Here is a 19,767-nt window from a genome sequence, read left to right as displayed (position 1 = left end):
TAACCCCTCCCTCTTATAATGTATATTTATTACAATGTTTGACTCAAGAAGTTAGACGATGTTGGTATGACTGCAGCGACAAGCAATAAAAGAACTTCTGCTTGGAAAACTTCCTCCGTCTCCTGGTCTGAGCTTCTAACTTTTCTACAAGGAAAAAGTTCACAACAGATAGTGCCGTGAGCCGGATAGAATTAACTTCACCTGAATCCAGATTGGAATTCAAGCTCAAAGATCTGACTGCATTCCAGAGAGAATCTTACCTGAATCCAGAACTGAAATCTCCACCTAACAAAGACTGAGTTCCAGAACTGAAATCTCTACTCAACAAAGACTGAGTTTCAGAACTGAAATCTCCACAAAACAAAGACTGAGTTCCAGAACTGAATCCTGAAACTTCAAAGCTCAACAAAGAACAAACTTTTTTTGACTGAGTTCCAGACGGAATCCTTTCCGTATAAACAACGATTTGGTGAGTTTCACTCTATTCAAAGAACCACTGAAGACCAGTACAATCCTCTGCGCCGTCAGAGAACAGTTATCAGACAGCTGCAGTGTCTGGCTAACAAAGTTACCCTTTAAAAGTTTATTTTAAAGATGAAAGTATAGCCTCTACGTTGCTAGAGAAGGTATCCTCTAAAGTTAGGGAAGGTTAACATTACGTGTTAATATTGGTGAACCTCTGTTCAAACAGGGATGTGTTTATCCTCTAAAAGTTAGGAAGGTGAAAGATCCTTTACATTTCCTTTTAGAGAAGATTAGCGTAGCGTGCTAATATTTTGTGTGTTACCCTTTGCTCTGGGCAAGGAAGGTTAACTGTGTTATCGAGTGTAGCCTCTTTTGAGCAGAGAAGATTTAGTGTTTTTGTTTGTTATATCCTCTAAAAGTTAAGAAGGTGAAAGATCCTTTGCATTTTTCTTTTAGGGAAGATTAGCGTAACATGCTAATAGTTTGTGATGTGTTGGTAACAAGGAAGTTTAACAATAGTTGATTTGTGTTAACAAGCGTACCCTCTGTGATCACAGAAGTTTAGTGTTTGTTTGTGTGGTAACAAAGAAATCCACAAAATGATTAAGAAAAGTGCTAGACTAATCTCCACAACTAAAAAAGGTGGTCTTGCTACTCCTTTGTGGTCAGATAGTGAATTTAAAACACTGTTAGGAGAACAGATGGATCTAATAGTCACTGAAAAAGTTAGACAAGAACTAACACAGAAATATGAGATTCATCCAGATAAGATTTGGTCTGTAGAAGAGTGTAAAAAGGTTCTAGGAGCAAGTGTTCGCAAGAACAATGTGGAAGCAATTATCTGTTGTCACAGAGAATTTGGTTTAGCAGTAGCTACACAACAGTCTCAGCATAACTCAGAACTAGAAAAAGAGAACAAAGAGCTACGTGCTAGAATTTCTTCTTTGACTAAGAAATTGAACCGCAACAAACCTATAGAAAAAAATGATGTAGAAGAAGTTAGTCAGCCGGATAACATTTACCCTGACTTACGAGCGTTCTTTGAAACAGATGCGGCTCTCCGCCCAGTAACTGATGTGCCTGTAAATTCAGTAAATTTGTGTGGTGCTAGAAAGAGATCGCAGGGAATTGAGGGAACTGAAAGTGTTCCTCCCAACTCTTCTGTTGTCCAAATCCAAACTGTTGCAAAAGCACTTGGACCTAAAGACATAGAGCGACTATCCCAGAGCCTACCTTCAGCACGTAAACAGTTTTCTGAATTTAGAAGAACATTAATCAGCAAAATGCATCTATATGACATGTCGTTAACAGAGGTCACACAGTTAATGTCACAAATTTTAACTGAAACTGAATTCAACAGTTTTGAATCTGCCGTGACTTCTGAACTACAACATGCCAGTAGAAGTGATATGAGAGAGGGTGTTTTGAAAATCCTAAAGAATATCTTAGGGCCCAAAATAGATTGGTCTAGAATTACTAGCTGTGTACAAAAGAAAGATGAAAATGTGTGCGAATATACTGAGAGGTTTTGTCAGTCAGCTGTAACGTACAGTGGAATAGTGGATGACTCTGAAAGTGTGCTTGATGACAAAGGACCACTGATTCGTATCTGGTCAGATGGTCTTGTTGCTGAATACAGAAGAGCTTTGCCATTCCTAGATATAGCTTGGTCTAACAGAACTCTCAGAAGTAACTTAGACAGTTTGGCAGCATGGGAAAGAGATGCTGATGTTAAAGCCAAAGTGAGAGTAGCAGCAGCAAATACATTTAGCACAACGCCACCAGTAAACAGGTGGTCTAAAAAAGAAGGCAAATGCCACTACTGTGGAAAATTAGGACACTGGGAGAAAGAGTGTAGGAAGAAGTTGCAAGATACAAAAAGAAATGCTATGCATAATTCTGCTCCTTCTCAGCCTGCATACAACCCTGAAATAGTTCTGCAAGTGTCCACTGAAACTTTAGGACAGCTAGTTCAGGCTCTTCTAAGAGCACAAAAAGACCAGGAAAAAAATTAATCGTTGGGGCTGTGAGTAGCTACCTTTCACCTGTAATCCATCATAATGACAAAAGAATTTTTGTGAAAGGTAGCATACAAGAGAAAGAAATAGATTTTTTGCTTGATACAGGTGCAGAGATTACAATAATTCCTACAAAATTGGCTAAAGGTTTAGACATACCGTACAAGAAAACCAAACTTTCTTTAACTGGTGTAGTAGGTGAAGATTCTGTTTTGTATGAAACCCCGCCCATAGAGGTACAATTTGGCCCTAAAACTCTGACTACAAAACTGCTATGTGCTCCATTAAACACAGGTGCAATTTTAGGCATGGATCTCCTGAGACAGGTACATCTAACTTTAGACATGTCCTCAGAATCTGCTAGCATTCAAATTTCCTCACCACAAGTTTCTACCAATAATGTAATCCCTCCAGAGTATGCTTTCTTACAGAATCATCCAATTTGGGCTAAAGACAAGGATGATTGTGGTTTGTTGACAGGTGTAGAACCAATAAAATTGACGGGGACTCCACCTCCGGTCACCAAACAATATCCGATCAATAAGGAAGCTATACAGGGGATCAAACCTATTTTAGAAAAGTTGCTGATGCAGGGAGTGCTAGTTAAAACCAATAGTCCCTGTAACTCGCCCATATGGCCCATCAAGAAATCCAATGGGACATGGAGACTTACAATAGACTTCAGAGTAGCCAATAAAAATATTAATAAAATCACCCCTCTAGTGGCAGATCCTTCCACAATTTGTAATGGCATACCATTAGAGAGTAAGATTTTTTCAGTAACTGATATGTCTAATGGATTCTTTTCTGTACCGTTGCACTCTGACAGCCAGCCATGGTTAGCTTTCACAGTTGACTATGAGCAATACCAGTGCACACATTTGCCACAGGGATTTAAAAACTCCCCAACCATATACCATCAGGCTGTCAGACGTGATTTGTGTGACCCAGAATGTCCGGTAAAACAGTCCACTATGATCCAATATGTCGATGATATTTTGATTGCCTCAACAGATCACGAGGTACATCAAACTGAATTGGCATCATTGTTGGACTATTTGCATAAGAAAGGACACAAATGCACCTTTCACAAAGCTCAAATTGCTAAAAAGCAAGTCACATTTCTGGGGTCAAACAATTGGTGCAGGAAATAGATCCATTACACAGGATCGAGCGGCTTCAGTCAAAGCCATACCCCCGCCTACTACCATTAAAACACTCCGATCATTTTTAGGAACAGCAGGTTACTGTAGACCTTGGATTGAAGACTATGCCTCAATTGCACAGCCGCTCTATGACTTGTTGAAAGGCCATGGTAAAGATTCTGATACTGTTTGTATGGAAGAATGTCACCTCAAAGTGTTCAATGATTTGAAGAGAGCACTATGTCAAGCACCAGCATTAGGAATTGGCCAAACTGATAGACCATTTGTGCTTTATGTCCATGAACATTTAAGCTTCATGACTGCATGTCTAATGCAAGATCATGGGGGCAGTTTACGCCCAATTCATTACTATTCTGGTAAACTTGACATAGTAGCTCAAGGTATGGGCCCATGCCTCAGAGCAGTACAGGCAGTGCATCTTGCGCTTCAGGTTTCATCAGGAATGGTGTTAGGACAGTCTGTAAACGTAAGATGTCCGCACGCAGTGTCCGCATTAATGAATCAAGTAAAAGTCTCTTCTGTCACTTCGTCTCGCTGGGGAAATTGGTTAGCAACTCCACAGCCCCGAATATTGTCTTACAGCGTGCACCTGTCACGAACCCATCCTCATGTATGATGTCTTCTATGAATGAAGTTTTGTTAGAGGATGAAGGAGAAATGACTCACGATTGTGTTACGCTTACATATACACCTACGAGTGTAGTAAAAGAAACTGCCATAGAGAATTCAGAATTTGAGTTGTTTGTTGACGGTTCAGCTCAAGTAATTGAAGGTAACAGACGAGCAGGTTATGCAGTAACGTCCACTACAGAAGTGTTAGCTTCAGGACGTCTTCCAGATCATTTTTCAGCTCAAGCTGCAGAACTAGTAGCCCTAACAAGAGCATGCACGCTAGCTTCAGGATCAGTTGCTAATATCTACACAGATTCCAGATATGCTTTTGGGGTAATTCATGATTTTGGTGTCATTTGGCAAACCAGACAGTTTCTAACTTCTGCTGGATCCCCCATTAAGCATGCTGAATTAGTGAAAGATCTAATGTTTTCCATGAAACTTCCAAAGAAATTAGCAGTGATCAAAGTGAAAGCACATCTCACAACTAATACTACGGAAGCTAAAGGTAATGCTCTTGCTGATATGGCAGCTAAACAGGCTTGTTTCTATGCAACTGTACAAGTGTGTTCAGGTAGTGCAGCACAGAAGACAATTATGCCTCCTGAATCAATAATTGATCTGTACAAAGACGTTCCTCTGTATGAAGCATGGACATGGTTAGACAAAGGAGCCACAGTGGATTCATCTGGTTTCTGGACCAAAGGGGGAAAGTATGTCGCTCCCGAATCACTGCTGCCATATTTGGCTCAACAAATACACAGTTTAGGTCACAGTGGTCCAGCAACGATGAATCACAGGTTCTCAAATCAGTGGTGGAATCCAAAATTCAGAAATGTAGCCACAGAAACAGCCAAGAGGTGTGTTACATGTCAGAAGAATAATGATATACCAGCAGCCACTACACCAGCAGCACATACCCCAGCCCCACCAGGACCATTTTGTCACCTGCAAGTTGATTACATATCATTGCCTCGTTGTAAGGGAAAAACTGATGTTTTGGTAGTAATAGATAAGTTCTAAAGATGGGTAGAAGCTTATCCAACAGGGCGTGCTACAGCTGCACATACTGCTAAATGTCTTGTCACTTACTTCATTCCCAGATGGGGATTACCAGATTGCATTGACTCAGATCAAGGTACACACTTCACAGGACAGATAGTCAAGGAAGTGTCTAGAATGTTGCAGATTAAGTGGAACCTTCACTGCCCATACAGGCCACAAGCATCAGGACAGGTTGAACGATCGAACAGAACAATCAAAACCAGACTAAGCAAAATGCATCAGGAAGGGGTACCATGGGTCGAAGCACTGCCAGCAGTACTGTGTAGTATGAGAGCATCACCTAACAGAACAGTAGGACTGAGCCCTCATGAGATTATTACTGGACGCCCCATGCAGATGCCAGGTGTGATTGATCTTAGAAATGCTGATGTACACATTGCCTCAGATGCCCTGATTGCTTACTGTGAAAACCTAACAAAGGCGGTACAGAGTGCCAGAGGGAGAGTTGAGTCATGTTGGCAGACTCCACCAGAAGGTGGACACACAATCATCCCAGGTCAATGGGTCATGATAAAGTCATTCAGAAATAAGCCATTAGAACCAAAGTGGCATGGGCCACATCAAGTGATGTTGATTATAGCCGCTGCAGTATTGTGTCAGGGAAGGAAAACCTGGACTCATTGTACACACTGTAAGGTTGTTCCCCCACCAACAGGGATAGGTTAGGACACGGAACCAGTGAGGAGCCCCGGGAAGAACCGAACGCAACAGGCTTCGGGGGTTAACCCTGGGGTGAAGACTTCCCTCATAGGCCCTAGCCTAGTCCATCCTTACCTCACTGTTCCTTAGGTGTCAAAAGGTTTAAGAAATAGGGAAAGAGGGAACAACAATAGCAGACTCAGAAAAGTTTACAACCCTAGTGTTTGAACAAATACTGCTCCACTGTCTAGCAGACTCAGAAAAAGTTCACAAACCTAGTGTTTGAACAAATACTGCTCTACTGTCTTTTGTTTTTCTTTCTTGCTCTGTGCAGATACCATTGATGACTGTCTGGGACCCATATGCACCAACCTCCTCACCTGCGTATGAAGCCACAACCTCCAGAAAACAACTAGACTCACTGCCGAACCAACTATCACGAAAGAAAAAAAAAATACACAACGCAGAGACTCACATACGAAACCTCAGTCATCCATCAACATGATCAAGATTGTCGTTCTACTAAGCATCATAGACATCGCACAAAGTGTGGACTCCAGAAACAACATATTCTTAGAGCTGATGAATATGTCAAAAACGCCTTGTTTGCTGGAAAGAACGTTTGCAGGTCACATCCGAAGATGGTTGCATTCCAGGACTCACTTGTGTACAAACATGATGGTCCAACAAGACATTCTTGATCTTTCAGCAAAATTACACCAGATGACGGAAGATAATTCTTCATGGTTCGGAAACTTGATTGGTAAACCCTGGCTGTGGATAAAGGAAATAGCAATTATGTTGTTGTTTGTTCTACTGGCGTACTATCTATGCGTCCACAGTATCAAGTGTTTTATTCAACATATGAATCACGCCTCTCACGAGAAAATCACAGTTCCTACCAGAAAAGACTATTATCCGTAAGAACTTCACAAACCCTGATTGCATGTTTGTTTTCTGTGTCAGCATGCAATTACAGAAAAGCAAACACAGAGCGCATTATGTGCCTGTAACTATCACAAGTTGCAAGAATGAATTTTTAATTGTTTAAATTTGTATATAGTGTGGGAGTTATTTAGAACTCCCAAAGGGGGAATTGAAGGAATACAACTTTGTCAAATGTTTAATTTAACTTCTAATACTATCATATATAAACTGAGAAAGTTCTGTAAATTGAATTTAGCATTCAGCTGTGGAGCACGAAAGTCCTGTCTTATTCTGTGTCTCTATATACAGCTGTCAGACGGGTTTTCTTTCTATTTTAAGTTAAATGAAACATGTTAGTGAAACTCTTGGAGACTCTCGCGAGCTTTTGTCTTAGCAAGAGAGAGTCCTGTCATTCCTGTTCTGGAGTCTCAGGGTTTGAATAGGTTTTTTCCCTCTCTCTTTTAATACAGGTTCCTAAACCTGTATATGAGTTTCCACCATCACAATGTAATCCCTCCCTCTTATAATGTATATATATTACAATGTTTGACTCAAGAAGTCAGACGATGTTGGAATGACTGCAGCTACCGACAAGCAATAAAGAACTTCTGCTTGGAAAACTTCCTCCGTCTCCTGGTCTGAGCTTCTAACTTTTCTACAAGGAAAAAGTTCACTACAGAACGAAACTTCACGCCAATAAAACATCCGAAATATTGCTGACTTGTGCGTGTCTCAAGCGCCCTCCTTACGCTAGTCCTAATGCCTGTTAGTTGTATGTGGATTTGCCTATATTTGGCGAAAATGGAAACGTTTTTAGACATGGAAAATCGATTTTACAATCAGTTCAATGAACACTCATGTCTCAAAAATCGAACAGGATTTTTTCACAAAAGTGACAGACCTAAAACGTAACCGGTCTCTGATTTTGTAGGTTGCATTGACACCTAGCGGTGGATGCACGGTTTGAAGACCCAGTCAGTGATGTCACAATATGCAAAATTGTTTAAATTCATGCCTACATAATCACCATGACCAAAATTTTAAAAACATTTTTTTTACATTGAATCTTGAAAAAAAAAATAGACCTACCTACCGACCCTTTTTTTTTTTTTTTTTTGCTGTTACGGCAAACCAAAATATTTTTACGGATGGCCTGAGAGAGAGAGAGAGAGAGAGAGAGAGAGAGAGAGAGAGAAAGAGAATACACAGCCTGGCTATAGAGAAGGGCAGATACAGACAGAGCTGGCTGCCTAGAGAGTACAGGTTAAGCTATAATTCGAAAACGCTTCTTTCCCAAATTTGAAATTATTTATCTCAACTTCAAAAAGTTGAAGAAAGATGCACAAGCTAAATATTTACTTGGTAAATAAAGAGACTGCATTTCACTAGCAGCAAAGTAGATTAATTCCTGCCACAAAAAGAGGGAAGAGTCGACCAATCAGGTAAGTGCCAATTTACTCACACACACACCACTGAAAATACATATACTGTATTTTACTTATTTATCAATTATTTATTTATTTACCCCCCCCCCCCGTTATTACACACTTGTTCAATACAGAATTTGTTTATTTTTAAGTATTCATTGAGAGAGAGAGAGAGAGAGAGAGAGAGAGAGAGAGAGAGAGAGAGAGAGAGAGAGAGAGAGAGAGAGAGAGAGAGAGAGAGAGAGAGAGAGAGAGAGAGAGAGAGAGATTGTGTCTCAACATCTTTAAATGTCTACCTTTGTAGACTGTCTGGCTGCTTTATCACAGAGAAAGGCTGTTCTGTTCTGGCATCAGCTCTGACTTCAAACCCCTCACACCTGAGAGAGCTGGACCTCAGCTGTAATTGTCCAGGAGAATTAGGTGGTCAGGTTCTCTTGGCTAGAGTGAATGATCCAACCTGCAAATTGGAGATACTCAAGTATGTTGTACAATAAGACTTGTTTTGTCATGGGTATTTAATTATATGCGTGTATTTAGTTATATGTGTATACTAAGTATTTGTTTCAGATACTGAGACGCATCAAATCAGCATATATTCTGAACACAGATGAATCAAGTTTATTTTTCCTACCGCATTGGCAAATAGTTTTGCAATTTTACATAAATCTAACAAAATGCTGAAGATCATGCTTACAACTAGAAAAAAAACATTTAGTAAAATAACTTTTCACACAATACATCTCAAATAATGAAGTCATTTGTTTAGTAAATTTAGAGAAGTAAATTTGTGGTTTTAAGGATGTCTAGATGTTTTGTGGGAAATATCTGGCTTTATTTAAGTGACATCAGAGCCGTGAACAAGGATTTGCTACTTGTTATTGTTAACCAATTTACTAGACAGAAATTTGGAGACAGCACAAAAATAATGAAGGATTTAAAAACAAACAACCATAGAAAGCAAGCATGCACATACAAAATATAATTGCCTTGCAATATAGGTGCATGACCAAAAACTCTACTTTTTTTTCATGGAATCTTCAAAATGATAGTGAAGTAACACCTATAGAAATGGCATGCAGTACAAAAACAAACAACATAAAACAAAATTTCTGTCATGACAACTCTATGAGTGTTTGGCATGGTAATGGATATGACAATAGCTCTTCCACCGTCTGGCCAAAACTTTCTCTTTGCTAACCGTTCCATTCCGTGCTGATCCGGCCCATCCTGTATGGATAATATGGTTTCATTTTTCACTGTGGTGCTGATAACGGCTGCTCTTTGCAATGTTATACAAATGCATCAATAGTTGCCTTGGTAATGCAAGAGTTTACAGACGATATGATATGTAAATAGCGACATCACTACAATCATTATCCCAGCATGGTTGGATAACCATGCTGAGATTTCCGGGCTGAGAACAGTTTGTAATCATGCCATGCCGTACCAAGCTCAAGTAGAAACATAACTGGAACCGTTCCTTACTGTTCTTACAACCGTTTGGCCCGACTGTGAAAAATGTTGATATGTTGGCCATGGCGGAATAGATCTGCTAGTGCTGCTGCTGCCAATACATACAAAACAAGCTGCTGTGAGCAAGTAATACATGCTGTTGCTGTACAATATAGCGTACATGAATTAGCAGATTTATACAGACAGAGCTGGGGAAGGTGGAGGTTTTCTGAAAGTGTGCTGCAAATGTTGACAAGTATTTGAATGTTGAGCAGTGAGCTCATTGGCTACTGATTCCGCAGGAACCAATCGGCTACTGATTCAGCAGGAACCAATCGGCTGTGCCCTATAGAGAATGATGTGATTGCAAGCGGATTGAAATAAGGACCTATGAGCATGTGCCGTCTAGAGTTTCATGATAGAACTTTATATATATATATATATATCTTCTGCTGACATAAAACAAATGTTCATCTGTAGTTAAGTAAATTGAATTCTTCCTGCAACAGGTATGTTTAAAACTATAGGAAAAACACTATAGATTTCACTATACACTATAGAAACAGATTTCGGACAAAAACTTTACTGTGTTTGTGTTATAAATTGCCAGAAATTATGGCAGAAATTAACTTTTTTTTCTTTTTCGCAGTCTGGAACATGAGGGCAAGTTTAGGATTACAGCTGGATTACGAAGATGTAGGTTTTTACACACACACACACACACACACACACACACACACACACACACACACACACTTTTTTCTACACACACACACACACACACACACACACACACACACACACACACTTTTTTCTACACACACACACACACACACACACACACACACACACACACACACACACACACACACACACACACACACACAAACACAAACACAAACACAAACACACACACTTTTTTCTACATTTATTTTGTTGTATATGATCTTTCTCTGATCTCTATTCCTGTCTGAGTACAGATGCCTGTGAGCTCACACTGGACCCAAACACTGCACACACACATCTGTGTCTTCCTGAGGGGAGCAGAACTGTGACACATGTAGAAGAGGCACAGTCATATCCAGATCACCCTGAGAGATTCAAGTGCTATCCTCAGGTTCTGTGCAGAGAGAGTCTGTCTGGACGCTGTTACTGGGAGGTTGAGTGGAGTGGGAAGAACGGAGTCTATGTTTCAGCGTCATATAAAGGTATCAGGATGAAAGGAGAGAGTAATGACTGTGAGTTTGGATCCAATGAGAAGTCTTGGAGGCTCATCTGCGCTGATAACAGTTTCTCAGCCTGGCACAATAATGAGAGGACTAAAATGCGTTCACCGTCATCCTCATCTCGTTCTAAAAGGGTAGGGGTGTATCTAGACTGGCCAGCTGGCACTCTCTCCTTCTACAGCATTTCTGACACAAACAGAGTCATACACTTACACACATTCCACTCCACATTCCCAGAGCCTCTCTACGCAGGGTTTGGCCTTTATTCTGGCTCCTCTGTGTCTCTGTGTCAGATTGAGACGTCTCTTGTTGGACAGAATGCAAACAACTGTGGGAATGACAGAAATACAGTTTTAATATAACAAACACGTAGAGCAGAACTGTTATGTGTGTTCTACAAATACATAAAAACAAACTTTTTTTTATATAACTGATAATAAAAAAACTTTTGTTTTTTTAAAGAAACATTTTGTATACATTTTAAACTATATTTGTTTTCTGTACTACTTTACAGAGAAATTATTGGTACTTTTAAAGAGATTTGTCTTAATATTAAATATGTTTATATTTAGGTTTAAATTTAAAAAAGTTATTTAAACTCAGATGCAAAACAACCCAATTTTCAGGGATAAGCAACACAAAAGTTGATCAGAAGTGATCACGTCATAATACATTTCTTCAAGATATCAATTTAACAGTTGTTTTCTCTTTTTTTCTGATGGAAACAAAAAGGTAACAAAATCCATAATATATCTACTGTTAAATCATGTATAAGAGAGTTTTTATTTATTTATTGGCAAGGACTCGCTCATGTCGTCACTGTGATTTTAAGACATGCATCTTTATTCATTTCAGATGTACATGAACGATGAAACTGTTGTGTTTGATTGTGGAGCTGGTTATTCCTCTTTCATTTGGAGATCAGACTGTTTCAAAACGTATATGTCTGTATTTTCACCATGCAGAATTTTCAAAACAGTTTTATGTGTTATTGTGGGGAGAATTGATAATTATAATGGTCCTCCACACACCAGGAATATCACAAATCAAAAAAGTGCACACTAATACAGTATATGATAATGTTTTTTAAATGAACTTTTGACATTTTTTAATATTGCTTTGCCAGATAGATACGTTTCATGATAAATTTAGAGTAGATTTTTTTAAGCTCTGATTATAATACTTTGTCTAATATTTCTTTGCTTCATACATATTTGCATTGCTAGTGGAAGATGCTTATTTTGTTTTCAAGATTAGATTTTCATTAACTTTACATCTATAGCTGTGAACTCATGTTTGAATAAATTGATCACAAATTCATGTAATTCAATGATTCTGCTGTTTCTGCTCACTGAACACTTCATCATGTAACAATTGTCAATGTCAGGAGTGGTTATTTGATCTGCCTCAGATGGCAGGCCACCGACAGCCCACAGATTTACATAACTTTTAAAATCATGCAAATGGGGGATGCAATTGGGATTTCTATCATGCAGAAGTGACCAAATATTAGAGATTAAGCGGACATTTTAATTAAATGTTGTTGGCCAATATTAAACAAGGATTTGATCATAACACCCTTTGCACATTCAGAGATGCTCTTCTGCAGACCTCTGCAGTGATTATTTGAGTTACTGTTGCCTTTCTATCAGCTCTGGCCATTCTCCTCGGACTTCTGGCATCAACCAGTGATTTTATATCACAGAACTGCCGCTCTCTGGATATTTTCTCTTTTTTGGGCTATTCTCTGTGAACCCTAGAGAGGGATGTGTGTGAAAATCCCATTATATCAGTAGTTTCTGAAATACCCAGACCAGCCTTTCTGACATTTATTTCATTTATACCCATACCAGCCCTTCTGAAATCTCTTCTTAATTTGAAATCTTTAAAGCCTTCATTTTTGGTCTTAGGCCATTAATGCTTTGGATGGAAACATAATGAAAGTCAACTATGTATGGACTTACATTTACATTTATTCATATAGCAGATGCTTTTATCCAAAGCGACTTACAAATTAGAACAATAGAAGCAGTTAAACTAACAGTAGGACAACAATATGTAAGTGCTATGACCCCTCTCGGTTTAATTTAAAGGTGCAGTGTGTGATTTTTAGCGACATCTAGCGGTTCGGCTGCGTGTTGCACTGAGGGCTCAGCCCACTGCTCACCCCTACCTTTCGAAGAAGCTACGGTGCCTGAAACTGGACAAACATATCGTCGTCTGAGACAGCAGAGAATAGCCAGAGTAAGCCAAGAGTGTGTAACATTGTCACTGTTTCTGTACCACAGTCCATTATAAACCACATCATGGATAAAGTTTACAAAGCCATAGTCAGGTGAGGATCAAGGGTCATAATATATAATATAATAATAGTAATCAGCTGATTGTCTCACAAACGTAACTAGCACATTTCCCCCCACATAGCAAACCCATAATACAGCGAGGGAGAAGAACCACATGAAACTATGCAACTATATATTGTTTCTAACAGGAAAGTAAAAGTTTAGCTGGCTCAATATGAGCTGTTACTGTGGCTGAGCTGGTTAAAGCGTAAAGCCTTGTTTAAACTCGACGCGTCCGCATGAGCCCAAAGGAGCGCGCGGCAAAAATGGGATGATTGTACAGCGCGCACGCCTCCGCATTCCCTAGACACCATTTACTACACACAATAGGCTTTTTTTCTCTGATTTTGAAAACTCTTCGCGATCGACTTAAAATGCTTCCAAGATCGACGGGTTGGTGATTCCTGTAACGTTACTGTTTGACGGTCAATGACAAGAGTACTAATCAGCTGTCTCACGAACGTGCAGCACATTTATCCCCACATAGCAAAGCCATAACACAGCGAGGGAGAAGAACTAAGTTACATGAAACAATCCAACTACATATTTTACACCACTGACAAGGGAAAAGTCACTACTCACGGTGTTTATGGCTAGCTTTTAGCTTTCCGCTGCTTCTCTTTCAAGGTAGTGACGAAACGCGCTCTGTAGCGCTGTTTGTTCGCTGTCGGCTACGGTAGAAACATGACGTCACAATATGTCGACCTTCAGAAGGGGATTCCCGCGGTTGTGTAGATATAAATGTCTCATTCTAAGGTAATAAAAACATTACGGTTTTTAATAGTGATGGGCAGATCGAGGCTTCGTGAAGCAATGAAACAGTCGAAGCAAATGTGCCATTTTGTTTCGAGGCTTCGAATCAATCCGAAACCCGGATTCATGAAAAATGAATATTAATAAAAATAAATCAAGCCACAATGTCTCCCTTTCTTATAGATTTTTATTCAAAAATATTAATTTCTCTGCTGTTGAAGGACTCAGCCTACTTCTTTTTTTACAGATAATTTCTCCAGCCTTTGAAAAAATTCTCTCACAAGGGACACTTGTTGCTGGCATACAAAGATATTTTTTAGCTAGGACATACAAATGAGGAAAGATTACTGCTCTCTCTTTCCAGTAAGTTAGAGGATCATGAGTTCTGGGCAAAAACGCATCGCTGAGGTATTTTTTCACTTCCACTGTGGCATCAGCTGTAGGATTGTGTATCATCTGGGTCTCACGGATACGATTGTCAAAATGTTCCCATAAACTGTCTTGTGTTTCAACTGGTGTTGATGATGATGGGCCTGATGTTGACATTTGTGGTTCTGAATTAAAAGAAAACGGCAATTAGTAACAAATCATAAACTGACAACACATATGAAGTATAAATTTCATGAATCACATTACATAAGATAACATAGACTGAAACTCACCAGGAGTTGTGTTTGAACGCATCAGTGAAGCACACTCCAGTGTGATGTGCTTTTCAGCATCCAGGGCTTTGGCAGGATTTCCAAAAGCCACATTTTTAAACCTTGGGTCCAGCAGTGTAGCCAGTGCCAAGGCTCTAAAAGTCTCGTACCCTCCACATCTGGAGTGCAGACCTTCTTGTAGATGTGAGCCTATGAGCCAACACAAGAGAAAACCATATTAATTAAAATAATGACAACAATATGAGAGTTATGGCCAATTACACGTATGGTCATAGTGTCCTACCTAATTGTACAGTTGATTCCTGCGTTGCATTTCCTTTTTTCTGTGCAAGCTTGTGCTGCAACATCCTGTACAATGGTATGAGCTTTGAAGCAGACACTCTCTGTTCCTCTGACATCTCTGTTGTTGCTAGTTTGAATGGTTGAAGAAGTGTCAATGACTGTTGAATAATGTCATACTCAAGACTTGTCAGGGGAGCAGTATCACTGTTTAAATTGGCAAGTGCAGCACCCACTGGGTCACGTTGCTCATACAAGCGTTGTAGCATGTCGAATGTGCTGTTCCATCTCGTTTCAACCTCCTGTATCATTTTCAGACTTGGTCTGCCCATCAAGCTCTGCATCTCCACAAGCTTGTCCTTTGCTTTGCAGCTGGATCTGAACAACCCCACTATCTTTCTGGCTTTCTGGCGAATTTCATTGATGACTGGGGTTTGATCCAGGGCCTTTTTCACAATCAAATTTAAATTATGAGCAAAACATGGGACATGGCGAAGGTTGAGTAGCTGGGCACTTAGGATCATGTTGGATGCATTGTCAGTCACCATGCAGTGAACTTTGGAGGTTATTCCCCACTCAGCCATTAGCAAGGCTTTAGCCTCCATGAGATGCTGGGCTGTGTGGGTTTGGTAAAACCTCCTTACACCCAGTAAAACAGTTGCCATTGTTGCCTCTGGTGTTATGTAATGGCATGTTACACCAAGATATCCATCCATATTAATGGAAGACCACATGTCAACCGTAAGGCTAACAAATTCCGCCTTTTGTAGGTCCTCCATTGTCTTCTCCTTGGTTGTGTTGTACCTTTCGCTGACCATTGTTTTAAGCACCTTCCGGGATGGGAGGACATAGCTTGGATCAAGCTTGTTCACAAAGGCCCTGAAACCCTCATCCTCCACGATGGTGAAGGGCTGCAGATCCTTCACCACCATGTTCAGAAGAGCCTCATCCAATTCCCTCTGTCTGCCTTTTAAAAGAGAAGATAAAACATACTTTCAGACAAATATATTGGAAAAATAGTAGCCTACCGTGAAAGTAGTCTACTGGTTCATTTGGAAACCTTCCTAAACAAAGTTATGTTATGAATATTTATGCTCAGTGTGCAGAGAAAGATAAAGTGCATTATAGAAATACAACAATTACAAAAAAACAAAATGATGTCTTGGCTGTAGATTGGGTACTCATATGTAGACATATAAAATGTATATTCACAAAGTATAATATTATATTGACAACATTTGTTTTTAAAGTGATTGGCAGTTGTGATTGGGATGTTAGGCATGTCTTAGTCCATGGCCTTTCTAAACAATGGCCCAACACTTAGTTATTATATTTCACTTATAATTAGCCTATATTTCAAACAATGCATACCTTGCTTAGATGGCCCAGCAGTGTCAGTAGCAGGCCTTGGTACAGGGGGAACCAGGGACGTGCACAGGGGGGTTGCTCAGGTTGCCCGGGCAACTGCCCATATGCCCTTCTCGACTCGAGTTGCCCTTCCGAGAAAAAAAAAATCGTACAATGGCTGCAGAATTTCACATAGGCCTAGATAAATTTTTTATTTGATTTTTTTTTAAATCGCAAAGCCTCATTCACTTCCATTCGTGCACCGAACTTGAAAGTCAGTAAGGGAAGGGCAAACTGTTTACGTGGCTGCAGCGCTGCACGCGACCGGTGCGTAAGACCCCACAAATTACTTAAGGCCCCGCCTCCATCTCGTGTCATAGCGTGTCAATTAATGTGTACAACATCCATGACAAAATGAAGCGAAACTATCCTTCTGGTCACGAAAAGAGGAAGAAGAAAAAACCCATGAGAGTGAAATGCGGGAACAACAATCAGGTAAACTTGTGTTCTCTCCTCTCTAAGGTTGATGTCAGCAAAGTTTGATGTTTTTCGGTCTTGCTAACCTAGCTGGGCAGGCAGTGCATCTCTTGCATCACTTTGTGCCTGACAAAAGTGAGAGTAAAATAAAAAAAAATATTACGTTTGTTTTTGATAAACGACAAAGTGCAACGGTGTTTGTTTACTGCAGCTCGGAAAACATAACCGCGTCGCGTGTGTTATCGTGCGTTCATATGCGCGTGCACGAAATGAAACTCGCATTTTTCAAGCAGAAATATGTGGAGACCAGACATACTGTACAATACATGCACGTGAATGATGGTACTCCCAATCAAAGTCACATTTATAAAACAAGAAACTGATGATCTAGTCTCAGTGTAGTTAAAAACTCTAAACATCTGCACTAATTATGCAAGATAGAAAGCAATTTATTGACAATTTGACATTGATTGACTATTGATTTATAGGCTATATTGAATTTAAAATGTTGATTAGCTGGACATACTGGTCAATATGGATGCACATCCCTCAGTAAATAATAACCATAAATCAAGAATTGCTTCAACATGCATAATAATAAATAAAAAAAATCATACTGATGCCGAAAATACCCAGGCTGTAGAGAGAACCAAAGTTAATCCCAAAAGCCAAAGCTCAGGGTTATAATTTATTATTTTCTTCTTATTTATGTTTACGTTAATATTCACTTGTTATGTTAACATTCTATAGAAAATACTCTATTCAAAAAATATTGTTTGTTTGAACCTCATTCTGTTCTATATTGTTGTACTTATTCTTTGACTGTTTTGTTTCAAGGAGGGAGGATTGTATTGGGAGCACTGAAGTGTCAGGTGTGATTGTGTGGCAATGGCAAATGGTTTACATAGCTCACGGCGTCACAGGTCAGGTAGAGGGCCCCTTTTGCTTAGGGCCCCAGGGGGAGTTCAGGATCGGCCCTGGGTTTAGCAGTCGATTCTGTTGCCTACCGGAATTCCTGTTCCCTTTACGCAATCATACCTCAAATCATGCGTAGTTGCCCGTAGCCTACCATCAGAACTGAATACGAGCAAGAAGCACAACTGAATGTACAGGAAGCCCTTTTTTCAGGTCAGAGCAACTGCCCCTCATAATTCCTGTGCACGTCCCTGGGGGGAACACTACCATCCTCTGCACCCTGCAGAATGGCAGGATGAATGCTCCTCAAATGGCGCATCATGGATGATGTATTGTTGCAGTAGGCTAGCTGCCGATCACAATACACACATCTCACTTTATTTGGGGTTTCCAAATGGAAATGCTCCCACACCACAGATGTACGGAATCTCTTCTGTGGAGCCTCCATTTCTATCTATCTATCTATCTATCTATCTATCTATCTATCTATCTATCTATCTATCTATCTATCTATCTATCTATCTATCTATCTATCTATCTTATATGTAGCCTATCTATCTAATAATCTATATGTATCTGTAATATATGTATCTATCTATTAATCTATATATATATATATATATATTTCTATCAATGCATCTATTAATGTGTCACTATATGTACTCTGTGTGTCTCTAAGGCAATGTGTAAATGTAAATTAAATCCTAAATATAACTAAACAAATCGCACTATAAATGTCACTATATCACCAAATATCCGCTATCTCAAAACCAAACTCCTCTCACAAAAACCCACGATATGAAAATGCGTTGACAAAACTTTTATACTGTGTGATTGTGTGATTTGTTCCCGAACCGACCAATCAATGAAACCCTGATTCGGAGGAGCACTCCACCTGATGAAACACTTAGACGCTTCATTTAGCCGTTGTCACGTGACGTGGGTGTTTTGAATCACGCTTCGGATCAGTGTTTCGAATCATCTTTGCTTCGGGATCTCGCAAAGCTTCGGAACGTCTGTTTCGCGCCAGCCATCCTTAGTTTTTAAGTAAGTTCTTTATACACCACTGAAAACATAGTTATGGATGTCATATTGCATTTCTGTTAATATATACTCAAATTTTTTATACATTGCACCTTTACACGCAGTGTTTTTTGTTTGTTTTTTTTTATAGTAGAAGAGAAGAGAAGAGAAAGTGTTAGTATTACTGAATCAAGTGCTGCCGAAAAAGATACGTCTTCAGCAGTTTCTTGAAGGTGGCTAGTGACTCAGCAGCTCTGGTTGAGTTAGGCAGATCATTCCACCAACAGGGAACAGTCATGGTAAAGGTCCGAGAAAGAGATTTTGTGCCTCTTTGAGACGACATTCGCTAGCAGAGCGCAAGTTTCTGGATGGCACAGACACTGTTTGACAGAGCAAGCTGGAAGACCAGCCAGGAGAGCATTACAATAGTCCAGTCTCGAAAAAACAAGTGCTTGGACAAGGAGTTGTGTAGCGTGCTCTGTTTGGAAGGGCCTGATCCTCCTAATGTTGTGCAAGGCAAATCTGCAGTTCTAGCAATGTGGTCTGTGAAGTTCAACTGATCATCAATTACGACCCCAAGGTTCCTAGCTGACCTTGATGGAGTTATGACTTTCAGGAGTGACTTTCAGGAGTGAGAATAGGCCAACCCTATTATTTGTCATTTTGTTACATCAATAATAACTTTAACTAACTATAGCTCTAAACATTATTGTTTTAATTTACAGTTTACATTGTTTTAGGGAAAAATATGCAAAGAAGGTTGAGCAGCTCATCCCCCCCTTTGTCAATGGTCAAAAAGTAAGTTCTTCTGTACAGGTCAGTACTGTATACTATGAAAAACACAGCCCAAGTAAATTAAAATTATACATGCCACTGTTTTGAGAAACCGTTTTAACTGTTTGGAAATGCTGCTTCTACGAGTGTTCTCACCCAGATCTCACAATGAAGAGAGAGAGAGAGAGAGAGAGAGAG

The 19,767-nt window shown here is 39.7% G+C and overlaps 1 protein-coding gene and 1 long non-coding RNA gene across 3 annotated transcripts in view; one reads left to right on the top strand and one right to left on the bottom strand.

Moving 5' to 3' along the window:
- LOC143748976 (uncharacterized) overlaps positions 1-12,327 on the top strand; it is a 40,108-nt gene extending 27,781 nt beyond the window's left edge. For both annotated transcript variants that reach the window (XM_077241268.1, XM_077241267.1), the window contains exons 10-12: positions 8,624-8,797; positions 10,421-10,467; positions 10,752-12,327. In XM_077241268.1, coding sequence (XP_077097383.1) covers positions 8,624-8,797; positions 10,421-10,467; positions 10,752-11,359 — 829 coding nt within the window. In that variant the 3' untranslated portion in view covers positions 11,360-12,327. The remainder of the gene's footprint in view (positions 1-8,623; positions 8,798-10,420; positions 10,468-10,751) is intronic.
- A 1,907-nt stretch (positions 12,328-14,234) lies between these two features.
- On the bottom strand, positions 14,235-15,088 carry LOC143748535 (uncharacterized). Its single transcript, XR_013206815.1, has 3 exons — positions 15,038-15,088; positions 14,755-14,943; positions 14,235-14,646 (listed from the first exon to the last, which is right to left on the bottom strand). It is a non-coding gene; the product is annotated as an uncharacterized LOC143748535 (long non-coding RNA).
- Positions 15,089-19,767: the final 4,679 nt, after the last annotated feature.

The sequence above is a fragment of the Siphateles boraxobius genome, unplaced genomic scaffold (genome assembly GCF_051911475.1).
Source record: "Siphateles boraxobius isolate OS27281-9 unplaced genomic scaffold, OSU_SipBor_1 24, whole genome shotgun sequence".
NCBI classification, from domain to species: Eukaryota; Metazoa; Chordata; class Actinopteri; order Cypriniformes; family Leuciscidae; genus Siphateles; species Siphateles boraxobius.
Note: the sequence above shows the minus strand (reverse complement) of the source record. Positions and strands in the feature narration are given on the sequence as shown.